We start from the raw sequence: 23781 nt of genomic DNA on the forward strand, positions 1-23781 counted from the left end.
TTTTTCTCCATTTTTTCACCTCAGCGATAATCATTGTCGTTGCGCTCGTTGCGAACATCAGCCTCTACATGACACATCTGTTCACAGGTCCTTTCAACGGACACAATTATAAGATACGACTTTAAACTGTTTTTATGTGGTTATTTAATATGAGTAAAGCAAGATTACACACATAGACATTGTGGATATATACATCAAGGCATCAGTGTGCGTGTGGGTCCTCCTTTGGAGGCTCCGGATCGACATTGATCATAGTATCGATTCTCAAAATTGCTATGCAAGCCTCAAGGGCAGACTTGAGAGATTTGATCTTGGAAACAGTTGGCTCTAGTACACCGCTCGTAACCTCGTTTACTACCTTGCCCTTAATAAGATCCAGACCGTAGTTTTTGTAGTTTTTCCTCTTCACGTCTGCATCGGAGACTTGCTGTGATGCTGCATGGTAAGATCTGAGTTTGGCTATGAGGTCTGACGCATCCTTTGCTGCATTCACTGCCAAGGTCTTAGGTATCACCAACAATGCTGTAGCAAATTCCGCAATAGCAAGTTGCTCTCTGGAACCAACTGTAGTTGCAAAGTTTTCCAAAAAGATGTTTAGCGCACACTCAACAGCACCACCACCTGGAACAACCTGGCCACTTTCTAGGGTTCGCTTCACCACACATAGAGAGTCATGGATTGATCTCTCCATTTCATCTAGTGAGTAATCATTAGGCCCTCTTAGCACTATCGAGGCAGCTGAATGCTTCTTAGGTCTCTTCACAAGTATACACTCATCATCGGAGAACTTTTCCTGTACGACTTCCTCTGCATAGCCCAAATAGCTCGATTCGAAAGTCTCGTCTCCTTCCATGTTGGACATATTACCCACTAAAGTGGCGCCCGTCGCTCTAGCAATTCTCTTCAAATCTTCCTTTTTACAACGCCTGACTGCCATAACCTTGTGTTCCACAAACTCCTTCAAGCACAAGTCATCAATACCCTTGGTAGTTAGCACAACGTTAGCACCCGAATCAATTATCATCTTGACTCTCTCCAAGACAATTCCATATTCTCTTTTCCTAATTTCTTCTAGCTGTTCAGGGTCATCAATATTGATTTGAACCCCCATAGCCATTCTTGCCTTTTGTAAGTTGATATCCAAACATGCAATTTTAGCATTGGTTACCTTTTTCAACATCGCCTGAGATGCCACAGTACAGTTCAACGCGTAACCATCAACCAAAACAGATTCGGTTGCTGATTTACCATGAGCTTTCAATATATTGACCGCTTTCACTGGGTATTTAAGTTCACCTGCATTGTTCATAGTTTTCACCGACAACATCGTATTCACCACCATCTCTCCAAAGAAATTACTATCTGAACCAATAATTTTCGATGACATTGAGGTCTTGGCAATATTTATCAAAGTTTCTTTACCCAACGACTCAACAGACTGGCTCAAAACTTCATTGATGAATCTGATTGCCTCTCTTAATGCTAATCTATAACCAGTAATGATAGTGGTAGGATGCAACTTATTCTTTACCAACTCGTTTGCTCTTTTCAATAGTTCAGCAGCGATGATTACAACCGAAGTGGTACCATCACCAACTTCTCTATCTTGCTGATGTGCCAATTCCACCAAAATCTTACCTGCTGGGTGCTGAACATCCAATAGTGACAAGATCGTGGCACCATCATTGGTCACAGTAACGTCTCCAATGTCATCTACTAACATTTTATCTAGCCCAACAGGACCTAATGAAGATTTGACGACGTTTGCAACTGCTTGAGTTGCAAGCACGTTCTGGTCACGGACATCGTCACCACTTAGCTTCTCACCTCCCAAAAAGAGAGTTTCTGAACGTGCATTGGAAAACATTCTTCGATATCTCTATTGAATGTGTATTTCTGACGCCTTACTTACCGATGTGACTAAGGTGACAACATTCATTAAGCGTATTCATATTCGTTTGCCCTGTGCTTTTCATCGTTCTTCGGATGAACAAAAAAATGTTCCAGCCAAAAATTTACGCGAGGGCTGTTACCCGGCTCGCAGCGAACCTTACGTGGCTCTTTCTAACCATGATTTGCTTTATTGTAGAAGATAATTGATCATAGAGATGAAGGATTGATGCTGGGTCAACAGCAAGATAAAGGAAAGATTGTTATAGACGAAAAAAATGGAAAATAGGTTTCAGGAAAATAAGATAAAGAAAAAAGAGAAATAAAAAGAAGAGAGATATAAAGGATAAAGACATACAAAGAGATATAACGAAGTGAGTTAGTGAGTTAGTAGGTATGTGATCATCTGGTACTAACAAAGAAAACAAAGGAAAAGATTAAACAAAACCAAAAGCCATTCCATCCCCATTCTAGTTAAGTGGTGAATTTTATTTATAAAATAGTACATTTTTTAGATTTCTTGATGACAGGTGGCTCTAGGGCTGCAACGATAGCATCATCAAACAAACTTTTCAATCCCACTTGAGTTAAAGCAGAGCATTCGTCGTACTTCACTGCTTTCAACTCTCTTGCCAGTCTTTCACCTTGTTGGGCACTTATTGGTTTTTGATGCTGTCTTGCCAAGTTGGCGAGCGCAGTTTGGTCGTCTCTTAAATCTATTTGTGTGCCAACTATTATACAAGGGACGTGTGGAGCATGATGTAGGATTTCTGGGAACCATTTTTCTTTGACGTTATCGAATGAGGAAGGAACAACAACCGAAAAGCAGATCAAAAAGATGTCTGTTTGTGGATAAGATAATGGCCTTAGTCTATCATAATCTTCTTGACCAGCAGTATCGAACAAACCAAATGTGTAAGGTTCGTCACCAATCATGACAGTAACCGCGTAATTATCAAACACAGTTGGGATGTAATCTTCAGGGAATTGATTACTGGTGTAGGAGATTAGTAAACATGTTTTACCAACTGCACCGTCACCAACGACAACACACTTGATGGTATTATTGAAAGAGCCCATTCTTGTAGTTGTGTGTTATTTGTGGGAATGAATAAGGTAGATGACTAGAAAAATCGGACAACCAAGGAATATATGAATTGGCTTGTATGTGGATCGAGAGTGTTCAACTCAACTCCAAGGGGAAACTAGAGAGATGACAAGGCTGAATGAACTTCGACTAATAATGATGACGTTGAATTGCTATTAACTACTTGACTATCGCAGATAATGAAGTATGATCAATAAGTAAAAACAACAAGAATATAAATTGAAACCAACTTATTGCGCTATAGTATACCACTGTGATAATATGCTTGTGTATAGGCTTTTGTTTTGCAATTGGAAAATGAGAACACAGATGTGGCACTTTTTGTCTGTCGCTCGTTTGGTGTCTAATCGTTAATTATATCGGCAGTAACACTAATATTCGTAATAACAACAAAAATATTAGGGAGGATACTAAATGGATTTATCGTCAAGTCGGCAGGCTCTTGCACTTTTTTGTATGTGGTATATCAATACGCCGCCACTAGCAGTAATTGACTCTTTGATGGAGAGACCTTGCAAAACACTCTGAACAAAACCCCCTAACAGGACTCCTCTGAAACCCCAATTCCACTATGCACTTGCTGATAGCAGCAGTCCCCCTCTGTGTGCTCACATTATCCATCTGCCGACAACGACAGCAGCATGGCAAATCCGCCTACACGAGAAGCAGCGAAACGCTGCCCGTTTAGGCGTTCTGGCCTCTGGCCAAAAGGAAACCGCGCCGATCGGCCCCAACATGTTTTTTCAAACTCTATTATCTTACTTTCTAGCATTTACTCTCTAATATACATGTAGCTAATGCGGCCAGCAGGGGATTTCTTTAAGGCTTTTTCTGCAGATATGCCTCCTCCAACTGTAGTGAGAGTTTATCCGGAAGCAAGGGCTTGCTCAAAAAGCCGCTCATGCCGATGCGCAAACAGCGGGCCTTCTCCTCCGAATAGACGTTGGCACTTAACGCAACGATTCGGGTGCGGTCAGCAAACTCCGCTTTGATCTCCTCGGCTGCTTCATATCCATCCTTCCTGGGCATTTGCAAGTCCATCAAGATCAAGTCATAGGGTGCACCAACCTCAGCAAAGCGCTGGTGGCTTTTCTCCACCGCCTCTACCCCGTCTTTGGCATGATCAGACTCGTAGCCCAACCGCTTCAACTGCAATCTGACCATTTTTGTGTTGATCATGTTGTCTTCTGCAACAAGGATGCTTAAGGGGCATCTTTTCCCCAGCTTGAGACCCTTGGCAGACTCTGGCTTTTTTCCGGTGGATGCCCCAGGCTCCTGTGGCTGGTTCTGTAGGATCTCGTCTAGCTTCTCCCTTCTGAACGGGGTCAACAACACAAAGTCTACTAGTTTGGCCTCAGAATCTCCAGGAATATCCCTTTCTTCTATGAACGCCGGTATTCTGACACCAAAAGGAATCTGGTAAATGATTACACTGTTTGGGAATTCTCCACGTAGTTGCTTTAGCTCGTGCTCTTGTTTCATGACTTCAAGGTAGATGAAGATGAACTTTGCTTTTTTGCATTTCGCCCTGGCTGCATCATCCAGTTTATCAAAAATCTCAACATTCTTTGCCTCAAATCCTCTCCTTTCAACACACTTTTTCAAGCTCAAAGAGCTGAGCTCCCGAGGGTCTAAAATCGCCACAAGGTCGTCTTCCTTTATGCCTTCGATTCTCTTTGCCTCATGCTTTTCGGCTTTACTGGTAAGCGTGAAGCAGAAACTAGTACCCTCACCTTCCTTGCTTTCATAGTCAACATCTCCTCCCATATATTCTGCCAACTTTTTTGAAATAGCTAAACCAAGCCCAGAACCCCCATAAACACGTTTACTCGAACCGTCAAGCTGATTGAACATTTTGAATAATCTTGCTTTACTCCCTTCAGGAATACCAATTCCTGAATCCTTGACAGTAATAGTAAACTCATACCGATCTTTTGCTACCTCTTTGACACTACTACGGACAAAAATATACCCTTTATTGGTAAATTTGGTTGAATTACCCAATAAGTTGATGATCACTTGAACAATTCTTGTCTCATCACCATATACTGTGTTAACTGGGTAATTATCATCGATAAAAACTAGCTCCAATTTCTTCAATGCAGCTTGCTCAGCAACTAATTGGACTGCATTCTCTATACACTTTGTCAAGTTGAAAGCCTCAAAGGAAAGTAAAAGCGACCCGTGTTCAATTTTAGAAAATGAAAGGATTCCATCAATAATACTGAGAGTCACCATGGCAGAATTTCTTATCGTTTCGACATACATCCTTTGCGACTTCGTCAATTTGGTGTCAAGCAAAAATATAGCACAAGACATCAACGAATTGAAAGGCGTCCTTATCTCGTGTGACATGTTTGCCAAAAAATTGGTTCTATCTGCTGTTGCGTCTTCTGCTGCCTTCTTTGCCACTTCGAGTTTTTCAACCAACTTCATTTTGCTCATTGAAATATAGCCTTGCAAGCATAGATATTCTAGTAGAACTATTTTCTTTAATGCAACAAAAGTAGATTCTCTTTGGTTTTCCAAATATAACGCACCAACAACAGTAGAGTCTCCACTTTTAACAGGTATACAAATGACATTCTTACAATTGTTAGACTCAAAATATGGATCTCGGTTCTTGTATGTCGTGTCAAAATAAAACTTGTCGGAGTCCCTCCATATCGACATGTTTTCTTTCATACTTTCCTCAACCAGAATTACAGGTAGGACATCGCCTTTGAGTGACAAAATTTCTTGCGTGAAAAACCTTACTTCAGCATTCTTCAAACACATCGCTGTCAAATATGGAGTACCATCATCGGAGTTCAATATAAAACAGCCATAATCTGCATTCACCAGATGGATTGAAAAAAGCAATAACATTCTTACAATGTCTTCAAAATTATCCGACAGAGCTATCTTTGTGCTCAACCCCATAACTGCATCATTATCCCAATCTTCTTCCTCAATATTATTCAAATCCATTTCCTTATCAGTATAATCTTGCTCATTCGATTCACTTATCCCACATTCAGAAACTAAAGTGTCTGAAACTCTCAAGGGTACTGAAGTTGCAGGAATTCCTACTGAAGCTCTTGATGAGGTATAGCTATCACCGTCATCTATACCATCATCACTTTTAGCTTTGAGAGCATTGAGTGGGTAGCTAGAAAAACTTTTATCCTGCTGTTTATCCGAAGGGAGTTTGAAAGAGCCACTTACATCGGCTGAACTGTTTTCTGAGTCATGTTGAAATGGAATGAAATCGTTCTGAAAATAGAATCTTGAATTTCTTCTTTGCGATCTGACAATGGGGGAAGGAGATAAATCCAAGCTCAAGTCAATATCTAGAATTAGCTCCTGTTCAATTTGCTCAACTTTGAGTGTGAGCCCCCATGCTTTATAAGCGTTGTATGCAATCTTCAGGTACTTTGTTGTCATAGTGTTAGTTTTGGAGACAGTCTTCAGCCATCTTGCACATTCTTCCGCCACAACGGCTTCAAGTAAATAATGATGGTACTCAACAGATGATGCAAGGGCAATCTCAAAAGCTGCTAGGATATCTATCTGCGAAAATGCCTCTTCATCCATCACTTTGATGAGTGCATCAATAGTCAAAAACATACAGGTAAAAACTGATGGGTTTCGTGCCGATAACTCTTTGAAAAACGCTTGGGTATTCTTTAGATGATTTTCAATCTTTTCAGATATTTCATCACTATATGGATCATTGATATCACACCTTCTGACTTTGTCTTTATAAATAATTAAGACAAAAACATAGCGTGCCCACGCCATCTCAATTGATGCGAGCTCTTCAGACCAGTTACCAACCAACTCTCTGATTGCGATATCAGCTCCTACTTCATACTTTCTTAAAATGTAGCATGAAAAGCATCTACTAACATTGTAAGTCAAACCCATGTGTACACATTTCAAATCTAGGCCCAAACTTAGCCAACCGTCCACATACTTATCATAAGATAAATTCCCTTCTAAAACGCTTAACAAACCAATGACTAGTTTGTAAATTTTATCGTATAAGCCTCTAGGATCATTTTCTGGTCTGTAAAAGTCTCGAATTACTTCCATCCTTTCCCATATGTTTTTAGAAGTCAAACCTTGAGTAATCCAGAGCTGAAATTTGAACTTGACAACGATACCCTTTGAAAATGTTGTTTCAACCATTTGCGCCTTCGAATTTATAATACTCAAATCAAAAGATTGACTTATTTTATCAATCGGTCCAATTAGTGATCCGACCAAACAACAGTACCATTTGAAGGAGATGATAAATAATTCATTGGCTTCTAGTGAATCTGAACTTACAATACTGAATGCCAATTTGCAGTATTCATGAGCTCTATTCAATCCTTTGGCATCCACTGTAGCATCCAAACTGCCAAGAATAATCAAACTAAAACTGGAATAAACGGATTTACCATTTTCCATGAAAAGGATGACGTTCATTAAATTGGCAAAAGGAAATAAATATGGCTTATTCAAGTACACTGAAAATTGATTGAGATCCATCAACACCATTTGTACCAAAATAACTCTCCTCTTCTTTAAAAGAGGCAAATTTCTCAGTTCACGAATCTCAGAGGGAGAAGCAGGAAGCTTAGGTCTTAAAACGAAGTTGGTATAGTCTTCAATTTCTTTACCACTAAGAGAAGATAAATCGAGAGGAAACTCAAGTACTTTCAATGTATTTAAACATACCTCATAAGCTTCTTCCCAATTGTTCATTGATCTTAAACTTTGCATTTTTGCAATCAAAAACTGTGCCACATCCTCAACGTTTTCTTGATATTTTTCCAAAGCTTTCTCTATCAGGTCAATAGACTTTTCATGTTTTCCTTTCAACGCATATATGTGAATTTCGACCCATTCTAGTCCCTTCAAAATCTGTGAGTCAGTTGTCAACTCTTTAGCTATTTGGAAATGACGCAAAGCTGAAACATGCTCGTATGATGAATACGCATACCATCCTGCGGTTATAAGAATATTAGTATAAATTGAATATTCTTCGGGTCTGGCAACTTTCCAAGAGTTTATGAAATGATACGCTATAGAGAAGCAGTCTGCACTGGTCAGCTTCAGAGAACCATATTTTGCTTCTAAGTTTTCAAATAACCTTAACCCACAATTTCTGTGGAACTCTTCTAATTCATTTGCATCTTTTAATGACTGTATCAGCTGATGTTGTATAGTTTCATGAAAAAATTTGAATTTGGTATATTTCAACAACTTCCTTTTTTCCACTGCGCTTAATTTACTGAGTGGAAAATCCGGATCATCCAAGCGATCTACTGGCAGTTTTGAAACTATTGAGCACGATTTTAGCGTCTGAGTAATTATCCCCGTAGACAGTACTATATATAAGGTGGATACGTCAAACCCTGTCACAACTGATAAGTCATACATGTCAAATAAATTGCCAACACAGACACATGCTGCATATTTCAAAATCTGAACTGTGTGGTCGTTTGGCACATTCTTAGTGTACAAATTACAGTCAAAAAAGACATCACCACTAGGGCCTGTTTTTTTTATTGTAGCAAAAATACTTTTGAACACTTCTATAGGCTTCAACGAAGTTTTTGATCTTAGTTGAGCAAAATGCATTTGGATGATAAACCTGTTGATTACCAAAGGATTACCTTGGCTATATTTGTGCAACAGTTCTGCCATTTGTCTCCTGTCTTGATTCATCCGAACGTTACTAGATAGTTCGAAGTAATATGAGTTAGGTTTCGATTGCATATCTTTCCACAAAAATTGACTATCATACAACTGCAACGATAAACTCAAGTACCTCTCAACGTTTTCATATGTTAGGCGAGGAATTTCAATCATAACGTTGCTCCTCAAAAACGAAGGGATGTTGTCCTCATCATCTGAGGTTTTTTCTCCCCTTATTGTATATGAAGTCAGCAAAGTGAAATTCAGTTCGCCTTCTTTGAAATCATTCTTCAAATGTGACCACAGTTCTTCAAGGACTGTCGCTTCTGCTTCGGCTAGATTACCAATATCTTCAATAACTAGTACCCAACCGGCATGTCTGCTAAAAAGCTCAAATAACTTTTTCAAAATGAATTGATGCCCAAGCTCTTTTTGATAAACATTCTTATTCATCTTACGTTGTTTCATGTGAGCATAGCGAGGCCCTAATAGTATTCTCAGTTCAGGAACTGTATCAAACAACAGTGAAAAATCTGACTTGACCTCTACCGATAACAGATCTCTCCAAAAAGCTATGTCGAGCTTATCCATGGATAAGATATCTCTTAACAACTGAGACAATATCAAATCAAAAGTTTGGAATTTAGAGGTAACGTAGTTTAAATCTTGGCATTTCCAGGCTGTAAAAAACATCTTTTTAGTCATGGCTGGAATTCTTAGGCTCTCCAAAATGGACGATTTCCCTATTCCTGTTTCACCAGTTAAAGTGAATGTTTTTACAGAATTGGACGATAATGCTGCTGATAACGATTTTATCACTTCATCTCTTCCGACCAATTCGGATGGAATAAGTATGGGTATTCGACTTTGCGAAGTAGGAACTGGATCATGAGGTATGTTTGTTTGGGTGATATTATGATAAAGTTTTACCAAATCATGAATTATATGGTCGAGGGACGAATATCGCAGTTTTGCATCTTTGTCAATCATCTTAGAAATGATTTTTGAAAATTCTATTGGAATCGATGAATCAATGATGTGTAAAGGTGTACTGTTCAATGTGATGATAGCAGCAACCAAAATAAACATGTTATTCTGTTTGAACACTCTTTTTGACAATATGGAGTAGATTATAGCTCCAGCTCCATAGATATCAGCCCTGAAATCAACCGGAACTAAATTTTGAAAGTTTTCTGGAGCGGTAAAAGGTATGTAGTTTAATGAATGACTTTTATTGGCAGATCTATAAGGAACTTCTTGGAAATCTACATCTGTTGAGAATGAAAAGTCAAATCCCATGATAAAAACATCATATGTACTAGGATTAACAAAAATATCACTTGGTAGTAACGTGTTGTTGACAATACCATGTTTATGAATGCTTTTTAAAACCTTTAAGATGTTGACTAGTAACAGTATTATGGTTGTTATTTCCACTGGTGAATCAAACTCCATCTTACTCAAAGGGACAACATTATCAGCAACTGGATAGAAAGCAACGATACCGTTTTGATTTTCCAACAACTCCAATTTTGTACATGGGTAGATTCCCGGCAAATCGGGAGGGCAAGCTCTATGCTCATTTTTTTCTTCCAAGATATCTTTAAATGAGGGATATTCGTCAATAGGTTGTGTGGAATCGGGACTGTATGTCGCATAGTAGCTGTTGACAAGTCTACAAAGCGTTCCCACGGTCAATTGTCGAATGAATCTTATCACAAATTTTTGCTTCGTTGTTTTATGTTCAGCAAGATAATGGTTTATCGGATCACTATGTTTGTCGTCATGGATCTTGCTGATCAGCGTATAGCTACTTAGGATCTGCGACATGTCATTCTTGCTTTTTGGTGACTTTTGAGATGCTGACTCCTGCAAATCGAGAGACGTATTTAGGTAATCATGAGGAAGACTTGAAGTTAAATACGTGGACTTGGAATGCTTGGAGAAAAAAGAGGCCTTTTGCTCGAGTTCATGCAAAACACTTGGATGAAGAAAATCTTTTAATAAGGAGTTTGTATTTGATGCTGACAAGGGTGAAAATACTGCTTCTGAAGACTCTGTAGCAGATGGTTCGATATTGGTAGATGCCGGAGATGTGGCTATAGGTGACAATAAGAGGTTCAAGTTCGATGACTGTCGGTTTGCGCCATACTTGGGTAGATTAAAAATGGTTGATGTACTGCTGTAGGAGGTAGCTGAGGTTGGCGAAGAAAGCAAGCCTTGATGAGGAAATAAATTGGCTGTCCGGTTTATGGAAAAGTAATCACCGTTCGTGTTAGCATTGTCGTTGTTCTTGGCACTGTTTCCAGTTGGTTCAGCCTGACCTTTTCTTTCCATTACAGAGATAAAAAAGATCGACAAAGGTAGGCTGGTCGACACAACAACGTAATAAATATTAAAAAAATGTTTGAACAGGGAGGAGAAAATACAAAGAATGCCCAGAAAAGTAAAATATTGACGGTGTCAAGGAATTTCCCGTCATAGCACGACTTCAATCAGATAAGCGCTCGTGAAACTTGGGCTAGGCAAGCGTTAATGAGATTTTTCAAATTAATGCGGAGGAAAGACCCCAGTTCGAAAGCCGTAAGTATTAGGTAAGCATGTTTTTTCTAGCATGAATCTGTAACCAAAGAATTACTTCTTAAGGCAAAATTAAGTTCTCCAATAAAACAGCAAAAAAGATTTTCTTGGAGAGACTCTGTACCATAAACAGTTTTTATGGCCAAGATTCGCCCGTGTAGCGTAATGGTTAACGCGTTTGACTTCTAATCAAAAGATTCTGGGTTCGACTCCCAGCATGGGTGCAGGCGAAATCTGAATTTTTTTTTCGCTCTGCTTACAAAAAAAAAATTCTTAGTAGAGTTACTGTGTATTACGGAAACATTCTGGAAATTTCCAGTGTGGAGCAGTTTTCTTAGGCTCACCGACGATACCGCTGACAAAATTACGTTTCTTCGTTCACATGAATTCTGATGGCGTGAAAGCAAAAGGGTTTAATTCTTTCTTTTCGCAAGGAACGTACTTGATTTCTTCTCAAGACGAAAGCACCTATCTAGATTTCTGACACACACTCATAGATGAACTCACAGATTTTTAGTCTTTTCAAGGCGAGATGTTTGAAGGTCAACAACTCCTCTTGTCTGGCGTACTCTAAAGCTGCCAAGAGATGCTCTGGGCAGATCAACCACTATCGGCAGTTTCATTCGACAATCATTCCTAGGCTCGACGACCCGTACAAGACTCTTGGGGTTGACAAGAGTGCCAATGCGTCTCAGATCAAGAAGGCGTACTACAAGCTAGCAAAAAAGCTGCATCCGGATGTGAACCAAGAGAAGGGTGCGGACGAGAAGTTCCACTCACTGCAAGAGGCGTATGACATTCTTTCGGACCCAAAGAAGAAGGAGCAGTATGATCAGTTTGGGCCAGCGGCGTTCAGCCAGGGAGCAGGAGGTGCTGGTGCCGGAGGATACGGTGGCGGACATCCGTACGGAGGAGGCAATCCATTTGCAGGGTTCGGCGGATTCGGCGGGTTCGGAGGCCGTGCACAGGGCGGCGGCAACCCGTTTGAGGGCATAAACTTCGAGGACTTGTTTGGTGGGTTTAGTGGAGGCGGTGCCGGAGGTAGAAGAGGTGGCGGATTCCAGCACTACCAGGGTGAAGACATTGAGATCCTAAAGACAATTCCGTTCAAGGAGTCTGTCTTCGGGACGAGGGTGAAGGTCAACTACAGTGCCGTTGTCCAGTGTGACACGTGCCACGGCAGCGGGTTGAAGAGTGGCAAGAAGAAGTCCACCTGTAAGGTGTGTAACGGAACGGGGGCCCAGATGCACGTGTTGCAGGGCGGGTTCCACATGTCGTCGACGTGCAAGGCGTGCAACGGGACCGGTGTGCAGATCAACCACGAGGACGAGTGCGGGAGCTGCCACGGCGAGGGCGTGAAGACGCAGATCAAGCAGACCGAGGTGAGGCTTCCCTCGGGAATCAAGGACGGCTCGAGGATCCGGGTCGCCAACGCCGGCGACGCCCCACACATGACCACGTCCAGCGGGTACAAGCTGTCGAACGGCGACTTGATCATCCGCATAAGGGTGCAGCCGGACCCAGACTTCAAGCGGGACGGCAAGGACTTGGTCTACAAGACGGAGATCCCTATGACCACTGCTGCGTTGGGCGGAACCATCGAGGTGCCCACCCTTGACGGCGCCAAGATCAAGCTGCGCATCCCCTCCGGCTCCCAGTCCGGCCGCACCATCGACATCCCGGGCAAGGGTGTCCCCGTCAGCGACATGAGCACCAACCGCGGCTCCCTCAAGGTCATCCTCAACGTCAAGACGATGCGCCCTACCAACGCCACCCAGATCGCCTTGCTCGAGGCCGTCGCCGACGCCTTTGGCGACAAGACCGCCAAGCGACTCGACCCGGACTGGAGGCCGCTTGAGGACGCCGTCCGCGGCACTGCCTCCCCAGGCGCCCCTGACGACGCCAAAGACCCCTCCAACTGCGAGCACCCGAACAACCTCAAGAGAATCAACAACTTCTTGAACAACGCGTTCAAAAAGATCTTGGGCGAGAAGGGCGACAATGACGCCGGCAACGACTCCGCCGGCAACGACTCCAAGAAGCACTGATGCCGCCGCTGTTTTCTCTATATAATTCCTAACAACTTCCACACAACATGTACATATAAACCCCATTCTGCAACTGAATTTCCATCTTTCTGAAACGGTTCTGGGCCGATCGTCCCCGTTGCCCCTCGGGCCTGCTGCGCCACAGACGCGCTCCAATCTGGGCCTCTTGCCCCTTCCGCGCCCTGCGCATGCGCCTGCGTGCTACCGCAGCACAGCGAACGGACAAAGAGCCCGCTGCACAGCGTGGCGTAGCATCTTCTGTTGTTGCGTGCCGCATCCGGACCGCGCGCTGGGTCTGGCCGCCCGGTCCAGCCAGCGGCGGCGGGGCAGAAAACAAGGGTGCTGGTGTTTACCTTCCGTGAAGACCGACCAGCGTGGGGCGGCGGGGAGGCAGGATTATTTTTGTCTTTGTTTGCGTTTTCGCTTTTCCAGCGAATAATCCTGTTGTTGTTGTTGTTGTTGTTGTTGTCGTTGCGTGAAGACAGGATGCAGCTCCAGCACCGTCCCGGCTGCGTGCTCTGCGGTGCTCTTCGGGTGCTCCTTCGGCGTACCTTGCCCTTGTGACAATCGGATCAGCAGCCCCGTGGGTCCATTGTTTGTTTGTGCGTGTGGTTCCTTCCTTCGGCTCGTGTAGAAGCTCGCCCCGTCGTAGACCTTCTCTGCTTACTGCTGCCCTGACGCCAACAGCTGTTTGCTTCTTCTGTGCGTTACTCGTGCGTGCCGCCTGCTTTGCTCTGCCCCCTGTGCGCCTGCCTCTCGCAAGGAGACAAACAAGATAGACTACGCTCTGGCTCAGTCGCACATCGTCTCACTCGCTTGATAGCTGAGACATACACACTCCATCAGCAGCACAGAACGACAGGACGTGCTGTGCAAGAGAGAGAAACCAGACCCGTGTCCTCGCTGCAGACCCCACACCGCCATGATATCGACCCTGGACGTGATACAGGAATCGTTCGAAGACGTGCCCTTGGAGTACGCCCCAACCCCGCCAAACCACTTTTACGGCCTCAACAGACAGAACTCGATGCGAAATCACTTCAGCAGTGCTAACAACGTTGCCGGCCACGCTTCCGCTTCGGCGTTGAGCTTGAACTCCAACAACAGCAACAGCACAGTCAACATGAACCTCAACGGAGGCAGAAACGCCAGAGCAAACTATTCGGCGTCCTCCCTGAACAACTCCTCACGGGAGCTGTTGCTGACGCCCTCTCAGAAGCTGAAGATCATCAAAAAACAGAGGGTCCAGATGAGCCAGGACCAGTTGTCCACCAACTGCCCTGAAGCGCTGAACGCCATCGACTTTCTTTCCGACGACGAGTTGCCAGATGACCTGATAGTCTACGACGTCCCCTCACTATATTCTCTCCAATCGCTCTCCCACAACAAACCTCGAACCAGAAGACCGTCCGTTCGACGCAACAACAGCATTTCCTCGCATTCTGACAATAACATTACCAACACGCATAATATAAACCAGCAGATTGAAAACACCACGCCCAGTAGCAATTCTAATTCCAACGTCAACACAACTTCTTCAAGTTACGATTCAAATAATACCAATAACCTCACCGCTGCCACTAAATACCATTACCAGCCTCCCCACTCGCATTTTGTGACGTCGTCTTGCTCTTCCTCAGCAAGTTCTGCCACTTCCTCTCCAGCAACAAGAGCCTCCTCAATCTTTTCTTGTGCCTCCGACATCTCTGAGTTTTCTTGTGCCGACGACGAATACTTAAACCCTCTCTCCGCAGATGCGAGACTGCTACTCGAGAATAAAGACTATAAACTGGAAGAAGCTTTGCAGAGAATGTCAATGTTGAGGAACATGTCTCATCTGTGCACAAAGAATAGTCTTACAGCTAACAACACTGGCAACAGGAATTCGGACCCAAATGTTTCTCTTGCTTCTACCTTGAGTGTGAAATCAGAGCCTCGAAGTCAATATCTGTCAAGCACAAGACCTGTGAATCTTCCTCCAAAGACCAAGTATGAAGTCTCAAAACATGAAAAAGATTACCAAAATATTTTGGAGGCTGAAATATACAACGAAAAGGAAAAGTTGAGAGATTATCAGGTCAAGAAAAAGCTTTTGATTGCCCAAGCAGCAAAAGACGAGAAACTTTGGTCCAAAGTTATCAATAACTATGATGTGCTTATCAAATTACCTCAAACAAGAGAACTTTGGTGGAGGAACTTACCTGACAAGTATAGAGGTAATATCTGGAAAAAGCAGTTGATAAGTAAGAAGAATGTTGTCTTTGGAAACTCAGTATTGAAAAAAGCGTTGAGTGACGCTTCATCAACTCTCAATCAAGCATGCAACTTCAAATCCACCAAGGATGAATTAGCGAAGAGGCAAAAAGGGAAAGTTAACCCCGATCTTTTGGAAGATGTACGATTTATTGAGGAGTGTGCAGACAAACTACAGTACTCTTTTCCCGAAATGAAGTATTTCCAATACGGAGAGAATTTCGACGCAGTTTTACAAATTCTGATTGCAATTAGAGCCTTGAAAAATGAAAACAAGAATTTAGAATCTATTGACATTATGAAAACAATCAACTTGGTGTGCATTTTAACCTACGTTTTTGATGACCATTTGACTACTCTTAGCTGTTTTATCTCACTGCTATCAAAGAAATTGCCCAACTTTATGCTATGCTCAGACGAAATTCAAATTCCTTCGGACTTACTCAAAGATTTGGAAATCCAAAAATCAAAAACCCAGTCTACTTACTTTGGAGACATCAAGGATCAATTTGATAAATATTTGTTACAACTAACTCCCCGTCTATACAACCACTTCATCCAAAGAGATATCAACAGCTTAAAGATTATTCAAGGTCTAGCTTGTTCTATATTTTCGAACCAGTTACCTTTTGATGTCGTGCTGAGAGTAATGGACATATATTTCTTCGAAGGTGATATTCTCCTGTTGCGTGCATCATTGGCTTTACTCAAAAAAATATCGTTTAAACTTTATGGGAGTAAAGAGGAGGTTTACAATCTCTTGAAGGTCGACGGATTGATCAATTCGAGCTACTTGGAAGTTGGAGAAGTAGATGAATTCATCAAGGATATCCGGGATGTTTTGAAGAAAAATTGAACAACAATAAAAATGAAACCACAAAAACAATTACCTGTATAGCATTAAACCACCTACCGCATTTGTTCTATTTAGTTACTCTATTTTCAATTTTTTTCCCACCTTTACTTTTACTACTTTTACTACTACTTTTACGTTTATTTCTACTTCCATATTATTTTTTATTCAATATACTTTTTGTACCGGCTAAGTTTTCTCAGTAATCTCACACTATGTACCGTATGATGCATTCTGTGTTTGGTTTCGAGAACCCTACTAAAAGCTACATGTTCGCAGTGACCCTCAACTTCGAAACGTTCAAGTATACTTTTACTATAAGCTTTTCGATATCATAATGTAAGCAGGATTAATATTAATTTACAAGTACACACATCATTGGCAACTTTGTACTGCCTTCAACAATTCTTCTCCATCGGTAGCTGTCTTAACCCTTGCGACATACGTTACCAGCGTACCGTCAGCATTCACCGAAGGAATTCTCAACATCGACTTTTTATCTCCCAACAATTCGTATTTCATTCCTTCCAGTATTGCAACATTCAGTAGAACATTCGATGATCCTTCTGATCTAACCAAGATTCTACATTTACCCGTAGCCTTGTTCTTCAAAACTTTTAGTTCGCCGAGTCCCACTGGATCGTAGCCTTTAGTCTCGAAGTTGAATTTGGTTATCTTGGAACGCTTAGCATAAAGAGACTCTTCCTCTTCTTCACCTGTCTTAACCTCAACCTTTTCGGTCAGATGAACAACAGCAAAGTTGCCCTTCACCGTGTCACTTTCGGCCTCGTTGACTTCGTCTGGGTTTTCGTCATCCTCTGTTTTCTTGGCTGTTACAGATGGTTCATTGCTCGTGGAAGAAGATGGAGTATTGGCGCTGAAATTGAAAACTGGCGATGTACTGTTACCAAATGCTGTTGTTTTTCCTATATTGAAAGGGTTTGACGAATTGGAGGAGGCATCTGCATTTTTCCCAAAACTAAAGACCGAGTTTGTATTGGTGTTTGGTTTGGATTCTGTCGTTGTAGCGCTGGAAGATCCAAAACTGAAAGCGCTCGAAGGAGTGGCTTTTTGACCAAAATTCAATACTGGGGCTGTTGTGTTATTTCCAGTGGTCGTGGTAGGCAAGGTGGTTGCACCGAATGAAAAAGAAGGAGTAGATGATTTAGCAGCCCCAAAAGAAAAGGCTGGTTTGGTATCGTTTTCTGGTTTGGAAGCTGCACCAAAATTGAAGCTCACTTTGTTTGTTTCAGCAGCCGGTTTATCAGAAGATGCAGGCAAGTTGAAACTGAATGCCGGTTTTGCAGATGTAGAAGCAGCATTACCAAAAGAAAACCCGATTGAAGGTTTCGCTACTGGTGCTGCATCTCCGAGTTTGCTATCTTTCTTATCATCGGCCTTTGGAGGGAATTTGAAATGGCTGTCACTCACTGTGGCAGTGGAGACAAAAGAAGGACCCTTGATCTCTATTTCATCTTCCGAGTCATCCTCATCCTTTGGTGGAGCTTTCCCAAACTGAAAACCGTAGCTCTTTGATTTTGGCAGTTCGCTGAGCACAAATTTAGGTCCTTCCAGTGTGATAGGCTTTGTCGTCTTTTCATCTTCCTCATCATCGTCGGACCCTTCGTCCACTTTTGCTGCTTCGGTAATTGCTGGCCTTGCAGGAGCTTGTGCATTTTCCACCGGCGTTCCAAGCTTGGTGTCTACTCCAAAGTTAGGCTTGGCTACGGCCGGATCGTTACCGTTGTTGTTCACCGGAGCGAACATGGCAAACGGATTAGCCTTACCTTCCGTCTTCACCGACTCCGGCTTGACGTCCACTTTAGGCACATCCATCTTTTTCACCTCTATTTTCTTGTCCTGCACTTTGGAAACATAGTCCAAGTACTTTGTGCAAATGGCAGTAAAGTCTGCCACAGGGTTTTTGGTTATGCCGTCGTTGACGGATTTCAGGAAGTTGGCGTTGAGCGACCTCATTTGCGACAATTGGACTTTATCTGTAGCGGCAGATGAAATAGCAGCAGAAGCTTCATTCACCTGTGGTTTCTTGGCCCCAAACCTGCGTCCCCGTCCTGCTATCTTTCTTCCTGCCATGACGGCCTCAGATGCATGTTGTGGAGGATCCATTTCCTGGTCATCGTCTCCCGAGTTCTCTGCGTTGTCGCCGTAGGCAACAAAGGCGTCTTTGGTTAGCTGTGTCTTGGTTCTTTTCGCCATTGTACTATACTGTGCTGTACTGTGCTGTGGATTATTTCATAGTGTCTCCTCTTTGGCGTTCTCTGTTCTCCATCCGGCTGCTATCCTTTCGTGTGATAACTACCCTACGTCTTTTTTTCTTCGTAGAAGGGGAGAAAGGAAATAAAGGGCTTTGCACGTGCTTATCAAAAGGGTTGTGCTGTGCACGTGACACAAAGGTGCGAGGAGTATTTTTGGTGCGTACAGCAAAAGCAGTCACTGGAGAAAATTGTGGGAGGGGATTGCTTTCCGAGGGAAGGCGAGTGGGGGGAGAGAGCGTCCGAGAGAGACGGTGTGTGTAGGTAGTGGTGAAAGGTTTTCTTCTGCGATAACAGGAATTGAGTTGACCCATTAGCAGTAGTATAACGGCTCTCTTTTGATTTAATTCTTTTGACACAGAACTAATAGTAGCAAACAAGTATGTACATATAAGACAACTATCAACTACGGGGAATTAAGGCCAACAGCAACACAACGGAGTGCCAGAGAGAGAAATACGAGATAGAATGAAATATTGAGACAAGGTAGTCGTACAGGACGGCTCACACTGGAGTGAATGGAAGTATATCAAGTAACAATGTGATTCAGTTCTTCACGCAAGTTGTTGGCTCACATATGGACCGAGATGGAACATCGACACGAATCCAGATCAGCATCAAATTGAAGAATGAAGCACGAGAGGAAACAACTCCTTATGCTGGCGTTAAGAGCCAAAGGACACCGCTAAGGGTCGAATTGCGCATAGACATTATCTTTCTCTCTACCTCTGTTGTTGACTCGAGGCCAAACTGAAACCGTGCATTGCCTTTGAAGATTTTACTAACAAGTATCGCCCTTTTTTTTTAAACACAGAAATGCCTCCAAAGATTCAACAATCCAAGGCAGCTAAGGCAGCTGCAGCTATGGCTGGTGGTAAGAAGTCTAAGAAGAAGTGGTCCAAGGGTAAGGTTAAGGACAAGGCTTCCCACTTGATCGTTCTTGACCAAGAAAAATACGACAGAATCTTGAAGGAGGTCCCAACCTACAGATTTGTTTCCATCTCTGTCTTGGTTGACAGATTAAAGATTGGTGGTTCTCTTGCCAGAGTTGCTCTTAGACAATTAGAAGAAGACGGTGTCATCAAGCCAGTTTCTAAGCACTCTAAGCAATTGATCTACACCAGAGCTATCAATTAAGCATAGTGTCTCATCCATGATGTTTCGTGTATAGTTTCTATTACTTTATATCTAATATAGTAAGATTTTGAAAGAAAATACTTTTGCTAGCTCATGTGCTTGCTCATGAGTCTTACCGTGTCCTTATTGATGCTCGTGCTAGGCTTAATACTGTTACTTTTGGCTGCAGGAGGTACTGAAAGTCTCCCTGGGAAAAAAACCCTCCCATAGTGGAAAACCCTGCGGCAGTGCCAAGCTTTGACGTCCCACCGACAGCGCGCCGGAGGTACAAAAGGCGGCCGCTCTGCTCTTTCATCTCGAGTCTGACCAAAGTGTACGGGCAGCTGCAGTTTATTTGATAAAACCCTGTGGCAAGCGTACATAGTCGTGCTTCAGCGTAGGGATACGCTGTGCGAGTATTGAAAGCTTTACCACGAATCTTCTCTCTCTTTATTGCTTCAAATGATGACTGTGAACCGTTTCACGTTAAATATTCGGTGAATTCTTGTGTGCCTTAGAATAAACATGCATCACCATCTGATTGGAGTACTTACTACTGTTTTTTTGATTCTACTTGTTATGCCTAAGCCTTTTCAACTTCGTTTAGGGGAATGCAGTTGTAAATGCCTTTTTCTCTTTGCTACGAGCAATGACGCCCTTGTTTTTTTCCTTCTTTTTCTAGATGATGATAAATCAAATTTCAGTTCTGCTTCTGAACCAAATATTCATGAAGATAACAAATTTATTACCAAAAACTTCTGATTTTGCAAAAAGAAAAGGAAAATACGGGTGTTTTTCTATCGTTTGGGATGTCAATGTTTTTTCTTTCAAAACTTCCCTATAAAACGTAAACGTAAAATACAAATGCGTGTCAGCAAACGCCAACATTACAAATACTTCTCCTCGAAGTTTGCCTGCTTGTAAGACAAGAACTTTTTCACACCCAGCCAGCCTTGTTGGACCTTTGGGTTCTTAATCTTGGAGATCTGGGAGTCGAGCTTGATCAGGTTGTCATAGAGGAAGAATCTGGTGTTCTCGCTCTGTAGAATTCTCAACCACATGAACATGCAGTAGGTGACCAATCCATAACCCGATGTGCCCCTCAAGAGGAGGGTGTCGACGAGCAACAACACAAAGAGGAAGAGCTCGTCGTACAAGACAACCTTGCTCAACTGGGTCTCGAGCTTGAGGATGGCCGTGAGCTTGCAGGAGGTGGCGATCTGCAAAAGAGACACAATCATGAATGGGAGGATCTTGAAAAAGGAGTTTCTGTTGAAAAACCACATGACGCTCAACAAGAGGTACTGGAAGTTCTCGGTGGCTACCAAGGTTGTGTAGTGGGGCAAAGACTTGATGTTGTACTGCGACTGGATCGACGTCACATACGCGGTCCATACACCCATCAACGTCAGCTTGTAGCACACCCATGGGACAAGACGGTGCTGCGACTTTCTCTGGAAGTAGTACAGCGAGTAGAACACACCGAAGCCCAGCGTCATGATGTGGCCCACGAGCCAGATACTCTTTGCGTACGACTTCGGTGGCTTGTTTATTTTGCGGAGTTTCTTCCCGCTGGTGCTGCCACCGGCGGCGGGAGAAGCTGGCGCCCTTTCAGGAGCCTTTCCAGGAGCCTTACCAGGAGCCTTACCAGGGACCTTTCCAGGGACCTTTCCGGGCGCCTCCTCAACGGGGGCCTTTGCTGGAACATCCGGAGGCATTGCAAGAGGGATTGGAGGAGCCATTGTGCTTGTGGAGAACGTGTTTATCCGCTTGCCTTGTACAGCAGACCCACCACGCGGCGGAATCCCCGCAAGAGAGGCGGACAGGCCGTGAGTCCGGGACAGCAAACAGCACGAGCCGTCAACAAAAACAGAGGCGAAGCTTCTCTCGTCAAGCCAGGGGCAGAGAAGGAAAGCACAAGACGGAAGGAGCAGAAAACCAAGCCGCAAAAAAGCGCGAGCGGTCGATCGGCGCGCCGATCGGCGCAAAATTGGCAAAAGGCGCGGGGAGAAGTCAGAGGAGAACGGGGGCCGTGGAAATTGGACTCGGGGAACATGAATTGGGAGGCCGCTGGATTGAAGATGAAGAGGCAGTGCAGTGGAGGGGTGGTGGTTCGGTCGGATAAGAAAGGATTTTTCTCTTCTTCTTTCATCGTTTTTGTGTTGGTCTTGTTGTTTGCATCTTCCTGTTGCAGCAGACAGTGGTTTTAAAAGCAAAAGCAGACAAAGATGGCTTCGAACGACACCTACCTGACACCGCTCTCCTCACGTTATGCGTCGAAGGAGATGTCGCACGTATTCTCTATCCGTAACCGGTTCTCGACGTGGAGAAAGCTCTGGTACAACTTGGCGATTGCGGAGAAGGAGCTGGGGCTCAGTGTGATCACCGACGAGGCGATTGCGGAGATGAAGGAGCATTTGATCATCACAGACGAGGAGATCGAGGCTGCGAAGGTGGAGGAGTCGAAGGTGAGACACGACGTGATGGCGCACGTGCACGTGTTTGGAGAAACGTGTCCGGAGGCTGCCGGGATCATCCACTTGGGGGCCACGTCGTGTTTCGTGACGGACAACGCGGACTTGATCTTCCTCAGAGACGCGTACGACATCTTGATTGCCAAGTTGGTGAACGTGATCAACCGGTTGTCGAAGTTTGCGCTGGAGTACAAGGACCTGCCTGTGCTCGGGTGGACGCACTTCCAGCCGGCACAGTTGACGACGGTGGGCAAGAGAGCGACGTTGTGGCTGCAGGAGCTGCTCTGGGACTTGAGAAACTTCCAGCGGGCCAGAGACGACTTGGGCTTGCGTGGCGTGAAGGGCACGACCGGCACGCAGGCGTCGTTCCTGTCGTTGTTCCACGGGGACCACGCGAAGGTGGAGGCGTTGGACGACCGTGTGGTCGAGTTGCTTGGCTTCGAGTACGCGTACCCGTGCACGGGGCAGACGTACTCGCGTAAGATCGACATCGACGCGCTGCACCCTCTCACGTCCTTCGGCGCCACGTGCCACAAGATGGCCACCGACATCCGGCTCTTGGCGAACTTGAAGGAGGTGGAGGAGCCCTTCGAGAAGTCGCAGATCGGGTCCAGCGCCATGGCCTACAAGCGCAACCCCATGAGAAGCGAGCGGGTGTGCTCCTTGTCCAGACACTTGGGCGGTCTTTTCCAGGACGCGTTCCAGACCGCGTCGATCCAGTGGTTCGAGCGCACGTTGGACGACTCCGCCATCCGCAGAATCTCCATCCCCGAGGCCTTCCTCACCGCAGACATCTTGCTCAGCACCCTCATCAACATCACCGACGGCCTTGTCGTCTACCCGAAGGTCATCGAGCGCAGAATCATGAGCGAGTTGCCCTTCATGGCCACCGAGAACATCATCATGGCCATGGTCGAGAAGGGCGGTTCCAGACAGGACTGCCACGAGGAGATCCGCGTCTTGTCGCACCAGGCGAGCGCCGTCGTCAAGCAGCAGGGTGGCGACAACGACTTGATCGACCGCATCAAGAGCACCGAGTACTTCAAGCCCATCTGGAACGACCTCGACGCCTTGCTGGACCCGTCCACCTTCATCGGTCGGGCACCCCAGCAGACCCTCAAGTTTGTCACCGTCACCGTCAAGAAGGCTCTTGCCCCATACCAGGGCCTGCTCAACGAGGACGCTGTCCAATTGGCCGTCTGAGCACCCGGCTGCGGCTGCGGCTGCGGCTGCTTCCGCCCCCACCCCTGCCCCCCGGCGGCTCCTGTCTACTTCTCCCTATGTATACATCTACCTGCCCACTTAATCCACTAATCACTCCACCGTATTTGCCCAAAGTCCGGGGTCGTTGCCCCGTTTTGCCCCGTTTTGCCCCTTTTTCCCCCTCTTTCCACTCCACCCCGATTCCCTCCCTCCGTCCGCCGGACCCCCTTCCACCCCACCCTTACCCCACACGGCGACTCCACCGCAAGCCATCCCGTGCCCCGGCGTCCACGAAAAACCCGTCTTCCGGGTC

General features: G+C 44.5%; 9 protein-coding genes and 1 non-coding gene across 10 annotated transcripts; 5 read left to right on the forward strand and 5 right to left on the reverse strand.

The window, feature by feature from the left end:
- Window positions 1-114: 114 nt before the first annotated feature.
- On the reverse strand, window positions 115-1918 carry PICMEDRAFT_14007 (hypothetical protein). The gene has a single exon (XM_019160181.1). The coding sequence runs from the start codon at window positions 1865-1867 to the stop codon at window positions 203-205; it is 1665 nt and encodes a 554-aa protein (XP_019019544.1). The 5' UTR covers window positions 1868-1918; the 3' UTR covers window positions 115-202.
- A 464-nt stretch (window positions 1919-2382) lies between these two features.
- Window positions 2383-2970, reverse strand: PICMEDRAFT_70068 (hypothetical protein; the record flags this gene model as incomplete). The annotated part of the gene is made up of 1 exon (XM_019163538.1): window positions 2383-2970. The coding sequence occupies one exon, from the start codon at window positions 2968-2970 to the stop codon at window positions 2383-2385; it is 588 nt and encodes a 195-aa protein (XP_019019545.1).
- Window positions 2971-3725: 755 nt separating this feature from the next.
- Window positions 3726-11058, reverse strand: PICMEDRAFT_14009 (hypothetical protein). Its single transcript, XM_019160182.1, has one exon. The coding sequence runs from the start codon at window positions 11003-11005 to the stop codon at window positions 3818-3820; it is 7188 nt and encodes a 2395-aa protein (XP_019019546.1). The 5' UTR covers window positions 11006-11058; the 3' UTR covers window positions 3726-3817.
- Window positions 11059-11399: 341 nt separating this feature from the next.
- On the forward strand, window positions 11400-11472 carry PICMEDRAFT_t7. The gene has a single exon. It is a non-coding gene; the product is annotated as a tRNA-Arg (tRNA).
- A 387-nt stretch (window positions 11473-11859) lies between these two features.
- Window positions 11860-13083, forward strand: PICMEDRAFT_26104 (hypothetical protein; the record flags this gene model as incomplete). Its single annotated transcript, XM_019162432.1, has 1 exon — window positions 11860-13083. A coding segment is annotated over one exon (1224 nt), but the record flags the coding sequence as incomplete, so codon positions are not given.
- Window positions 13084-14218: 1135 nt separating this feature from the next.
- On the forward strand, window positions 14219-16405 carry PICMEDRAFT_8977 (hypothetical protein; the record flags this gene model as incomplete). Its single annotated transcript, XM_019165052.1, has 1 exon — window positions 14219-16405. The coding sequence occupies one exon, from the start codon at window positions 14219-14221 to the stop codon at window positions 16403-16405; it is 2187 nt and encodes a 728-aa protein (XP_019019548.1).
- A 184-nt stretch (window positions 16406-16589) lies between these two features.
- PICMEDRAFT_14012 (hypothetical protein) lies at window positions 16590-18659 on the reverse strand. The gene has a single exon (XM_019160183.1). It carries the CDS (start codon window positions 18617-18619, stop codon window positions 16778-16780), a length of 1842 nt encoding a protein of 613 aa, XP_019019549.1. The 5' UTR covers window positions 18620-18659; the 3' UTR covers window positions 16590-16777.
- Window positions 18660-19044: 385 nt separating this feature from the next.
- Window positions 19045-19832, forward strand: PICMEDRAFT_14013 (hypothetical protein). The gene has a single exon (XM_019160184.1). It carries the CDS (start codon window positions 19492-19494, stop codon window positions 19810-19812), a length of 321 nt encoding a protein of 106 aa, XP_019019550.1. The 5' UTR covers window positions 19045-19491; the 3' UTR covers window positions 19813-19832.
- Window positions 19833-20699: 867 nt separating this feature from the next.
- On the reverse strand, window positions 20700-21407 carry PICMEDRAFT_27914 (hypothetical protein; the record flags this gene model as incomplete). The annotated part of the gene is made up of 1 exon (XM_019162522.1): window positions 20700-21407. A coding segment is annotated over one exon (708 nt), but the record flags the coding sequence as incomplete, so codon positions are not given.
- Window positions 21408-22019: 612 nt separating this feature from the next.
- On the forward strand, window positions 22020-23468 carry PICMEDRAFT_70075 (hypothetical protein; the record flags this gene model as incomplete). Its single annotated transcript, XM_019163539.1, has 1 exon — window positions 22020-23468. The coding sequence occupies one exon, from the start codon at window positions 22020-22022 to the stop codon at window positions 23466-23468; it is 1449 nt and encodes a 482-aa protein (XP_019019552.1).
- Window positions 23469-23781: the final 313 nt, after the last annotated feature.

This window comes from Pichia membranifaciens (assembly GCF_001661235.1).
Source record: "Pichia membranifaciens NRRL Y-2026 unplaced genomic scaffold PICMEscaffold_1, whole genome shotgun sequence".
NCBI classification, from domain to species: domain Eukaryota; kingdom Fungi; phylum Ascomycota; class Pichiomycetes; order Pichiales; family Pichiaceae; genus Pichia; species Pichia membranifaciens.